At 47.1% G+C, this 5,009-nt stretch overlaps 1 protein-coding gene across 1 annotated transcript in view; it reads left to right on the top strand.

Annotated features, from left to right (window-relative positions):
- The window catches only part of LOC127009899 (uncharacterized), a 47,164-nt gene extending 42,155 nt beyond the window's left edge, over positions 1–5,009 (top strand). The window contains exon 2 of the mRNA XM_050883431.1: positions 3,064–5,009. Coding sequence (XP_050739388.1) covers positions 3,064–4,749 — 1,686 coding nt within the window. The 3' untranslated portion in view covers positions 4,750–5,009. The remainder of the gene's footprint in view (positions 1–3,063) is intronic.

Raw genomic sequence — 5,009 nt, 5'->3', positions numbered from 1 at the left:
GCCGTAGACGAGCTAGTGGGTGAGGGGACTTTACTCAGAGGTGAATGGGTGAAGGAAACGTGAGGAGGGAGGGGCTGTAAGTTCTGGGGGCAAGAGGATTTCAGGAGATGCTCTTACCACTTAATTCAACCCTTTAAGATAGTGTCGAGAGTACAGACCTAGAGACATTTAGTTATTTCTTCACTATATACAAACCGAATTTCTTGTTTATTGATTATTATTTCATCTTCACTTTATTTATTTGTCTAATCACTCCAAAGTCCGCCTCATTACCGCTCACTACTCGCCCCCCTCTCTTTCCAATCATCCCTGAGTACCGACCTTGAGGCATGGGCCGTAAATCTCTTACCACGAAGCTCGTTCCGCGTCTGGCGCTCGGCGAGGGGCGGCTCACTTCGCTGCTGCGGGGAAAACAAGGATTCACGGAAGGCGAGGACCGTGGCGCCGTGAATGCTGGAAGAGGAGCCGAGGGGAGGGAGGACAGGGAAAGTGGCTTGGGGTACAGGGTAGTAGGGTAGAAAACTGCGGCAGACTTTGATTTTTCTTATTAAATGTTTTAGTCCTATATTTTCAAACATTTCAGGGCTTACACACCCACATTTTGATAGGGCTTTCATAGAGGTTGTGGGTGTCATCATGGGTAGTTTTATGAGCCCAGTGATAGTTTGACAAGACCTCTGCGCCATGAATGTGCAAAACGCTTTTGAGAACCCACATTTTGATAGGGCTTTCATAGAGGTTGTGAGTGTCATCATGGGTATATTTATAGTTTATGGGCCCAGTGATAGTTTGACAAGACTTCTGCGCCATGAATGTGAAAAAACACTTATGAGAACTCACATTTTGATAGGGCTTTCATAGAGGTTGTGAGTGTCATCATGGGTAGTTTTATGAACCCAGTGATAGTTTGACAAGACCTCTGCGCCATGGATGTGCAAAACGCTCTTGAGAACCCACATTTTGATAGGGCTTTCATAGAGGTTGTGGGTGTCATCATGGGTAGTTTTATGAACCCAGTGATAGTTTGACAAGACCTCTGCGCCATGGATGTGCAAAACGCTCTTGAGAACTCACATTTTGATATTGCTTTCATAGAGGTTGTGGGTGCCCGGAATGGCTCGCCGGCTGACTAAAATCACCATGCAGAGGAACACATCCCATGGAACGGTGCCACTTCTACGGAACAAATTGTTCAAGAGTGTCGCATCTGTGGGGAGTGGCTCGATGCGTGTGTGTGCTTACATTTCTTATCTTATATTTCAAATGAAAAAATAGAAAATATTGTCTTACAAAAAACTTAGGCAGGGATAGCAGGGTCGTGTTGTTCTTCAGAACAAGAAACGTTATGTAAGGAGTTGTCTAAACGACCACCTTAGCAAGACTGTGTAATCTCTCTCTCTCTCTCTTTTTTTTCTCTATCTATCTATCTATCTTCAAACCCCTAATATTCGTAAGCGACAGCTTATGGCACAAAATGACAAAGAATGCCCTCTCTCAGTCTGCAGGGAAGCATATATGATTTTTCTAAGTCAAGGCGTATTGTAACTTTTTTGTGATTTTGTTAAGTTAGGTTTAGTTTTATGGTATCTTCAAACATGATAGCCAACACCTTATGGTATAAATCAACAGAAAATGACCTCACTTTGCCGTAATTAAGAGTTGCTGCAAGGCTGAATCAGACATACAGTACCACTACCACTATCCCCGCTAATTCTAGAACGACACTCTGTATGAGTTGTATTTATTATGTACAGAGTGTCATTCCAGAAACAGCGAGGATGGTGGTACTGTATGTCTGACTCAACTTTCCAGCAACTCTTAAGTTAATGTGTTATAAAGCTTTGTGAGACTGTACAAGGCTACGATTATTGGATTGAACATGCGCAGTTCACGAGAGATCAGAGACGATGGAACACCAAATAACACAACACCGGGTGCCTTCAATACCATGGCATGCTCACAAACGAATATGGAATATCAAATTTGAGGCAGTGACTAATAATTTTGGGGGCAAATTTAAATGATTTTTCTCTTTGATATATTGATTTTTGAGTCTAACATAAAAAAAAAACTAGTGTTTTAATGTTGATGATCTAAGTATGAAATCTCTTCCCCGAAGACATTTCATACCCCGAAGTTTTTTCATACAACACCGGGAGCCCGGGCCACGCATGCGCAGTAGGGAGGAGACACCGTTTGTTTGTTTTTTTCAAAGAGGCGGAAAAAAAGTAGTGATTATCGCTAGTTTGGTTACAAAAGTAACGAAGATACCGATATATATTTATATAAGTAGCAGATGGCCGATAACCCGATTTTGTTATCAGCGATAAAGTATCGCGATAACTTATCGCGATAATGCCCAGCTATGGTAAGGAAACATTTATAATTTTCTGAGGCTAGACCTATAGTAATTGTTCGGTGTTTTGTTAGGTTAGGTTAGGTTTAGTTTAGTGTATCTTAAAACACATGATAGCCAGCACCTTATGGTATAAATCAGCAAAGAATGACCTCACTTTGCTGTATAGGAAGTCTCATTAGTAAGGAAGCATAATTGAATTTTCTGGGTCAAAACGTAGAGTAGCTATCTGAAGATTTGTTATGTTAGGTCAGGTTAACCGGAGGGCGGCATGTGCCTCAATAGGCGTCACTTAAAGTGTCCTGTCAGCGCCACCACCGGGCTGAGGGACATTCACTAACAGCCAGTGGTCGGTGGAGCCAAGACAGCACACCACGAGGATAAACCATCCCAGAAGAGTTCAACGTTGGTAACCTGAACGTTCCTGCTAAACAGTGTTCATTAACATTAAAATGACTCAGCAAAAACAAAAGAAGAAGGCGAGGTGCTGGGGGTGCTTCGACTGGCTCTTCGCCAGGCGGGCCCACCACAGCCCCTCCGAGGACTTCGACTCAACCGTCGAGGAAATGAAAAACGCGGGTGCCCAGGACGATGCAGGCGAACAGGGACAAGGGTCCTTGGACCTGGTCTGCCTGAAGAACGCTGCTCAGCCTCTCGCTGTGGTGGAGGAGGAACTCCCCTCCGACACCCGGGACGCTGATGGGGAGGTGGGTAAGGGAGAAATGGAGACCAATTGCAAGAGGCCTCAAACTCTCGTCATCACTATCCACATGGTGAAGAGAGAACGGGTCAGCAAACCCGTGGACGAAACAACAGTCGCAGATAAAGACTGGACGCCAAAGGAGAGCCGTGGCAGGCGGCCTCAAACTCTCATCATCACTATCCACATGGTCAAGAGAGAAAGGGTCAGCAAGCCAGTGGACGAAACAACAGTCGCTGCAAAAGACTGGACGCCAAAGGAGAGCCGTGGCAGGCGGCCTGAAACTCTCATCATCACTGTCCACATGGTCAAGAGAGAAAGGGTCAGCAAGCCAGTGGACGAAACAACAGTCGCTGCAAAAGACTGGACGCCAAAGGAGAGCCATGGCAAGAGGGTTGAAACGCTGATAATTACTCTGCACATGGTCAAGCGAGAAAAGATAAAGGAAGTATGCGAGGAGCTCCCCTCCGAGCATCAAGACACTGCTGGGGACGCTCAGCCAGACGAGGGGGTGAAGGAGGAACTCTCCTTCGAGCAGGAGCAAGGGGTTGTTAGTGAGGCCGTTACCGAGCCACCAGAAAAGACGCCCCTCAAGAGCTGCTTCAAAAAGAAGGACGCACCTCCAAACCCCGCCGAGAAAATTGTCAGGTTCAACTTCCAAAACCTGAACACTTTCGTCAAAGATCGGGAACTGTACTGTGGCTACGACTACTTCAAGTACGGCTTCCCTCTCTCCATGATTCGTTCTGAGCTACAAAAGCGAAAAGAAAAAACAGTGAAGCCACAGGAAGAGGCAGCAAAGGAAGCAGTAAACAAACTGCCAGAGCCTCAGCAAACAGTAACAGAGAAGGCAACACATATACACAACAAAAACACTGAGCCACAACATCTCACAGGGATCCTCAAGAAAGGAAAGACGGCCAGCGCCGCTCATAAATGTCTCCGCTTTAACTTCCAAAACCTGAACACTTTCGTCAAGGATCGTGAGCTGTACTGTGGCTACGACTACTTCAAGTATGGCTTCCCTCTCTCCAGCATTCGCTCTGAGCTGCAAGAGCTAAAAGAAACAACCGTGAAGCCACAGGAACGGCCAGTAAAGGACGCAGTAAACAAACATCACACATTACAGGAGCAGACAGTTAGAGAAACTTGCTGTACACCAATGAATGCCACTGTTGACGGGACGTCTCCTAAGGGTATCCTTAAGAAAGAAAAGATGCCACGGTCCACCTGTCCAAAACACGTGCGCTTCAACCTTGGTAACCTCCGCGCCCCCGTGAAGGAGCGTGAGCTGTACCGTGGCCACGACTACTTCAGATACGCCACGCCGCTCCAGGTCACTCAGGCTCCCAACTGTACCCCGAGGCCTCACCACCAGCCCGTTAGATCCGCCTCTAACTCGCTGCGTGGCGCACCTCGGCAGCTCGGGAGGCCGACGACACAGCGGAGGAACGACTCCTTCCAGCAAAACAGTGGCCGGAGTGCTGCACACAACTACACCAACAACCGCCACTCACAGCACCGCCATCACAACTCCAGCAGCTACGTCTCGCCCAGATACGAAACGAGGTATTATTCCGAAGGACAGGCACATCCTGGCACCTACTCCCGCAGCAGAAGTCGTGTCAAGAGAGGCGCCAAGCCGAGTGGCGGTGATGCTCAGTGTGCACAGGGCGAGTACACAGCGTCGTGATCAAACTCACATGCTACATTCCGGGTGCATTTCTCAATACCCGCTGAACAGTAACTGTCGTTGATTGGTGATAACAATGACAAACACACTGCCCGGAATGACTCGCCAGCTGACTAAAATCACCATGCAGAGGAACACATCCCATGGAACGGTGCCACTTCTACGGAACAAATTGTTCAAGAGTGTCGCATCTGTGGGGAGTGGCTCGATGCGTGTGTGTGCTTACATTTCTTATCTTATATTTCAAATGAAAAAATAGA

The sequence above is a fragment of the Eriocheir sinensis genome, chromosome 4 (assembly GCF_024679095.1).
Source record: "Eriocheir sinensis breed Jianghai 21 chromosome 4, ASM2467909v1, whole genome shotgun sequence".
In the NCBI taxonomy this organism is placed as follows: domain Eukaryota; kingdom Metazoa; phylum Arthropoda; class Malacostraca; order Decapoda; family Varunidae; genus Eriocheir; species Eriocheir sinensis.
Note: the sequence above shows the minus strand (reverse complement) of the source record. Positions and strands in the feature narration are given on the sequence as shown.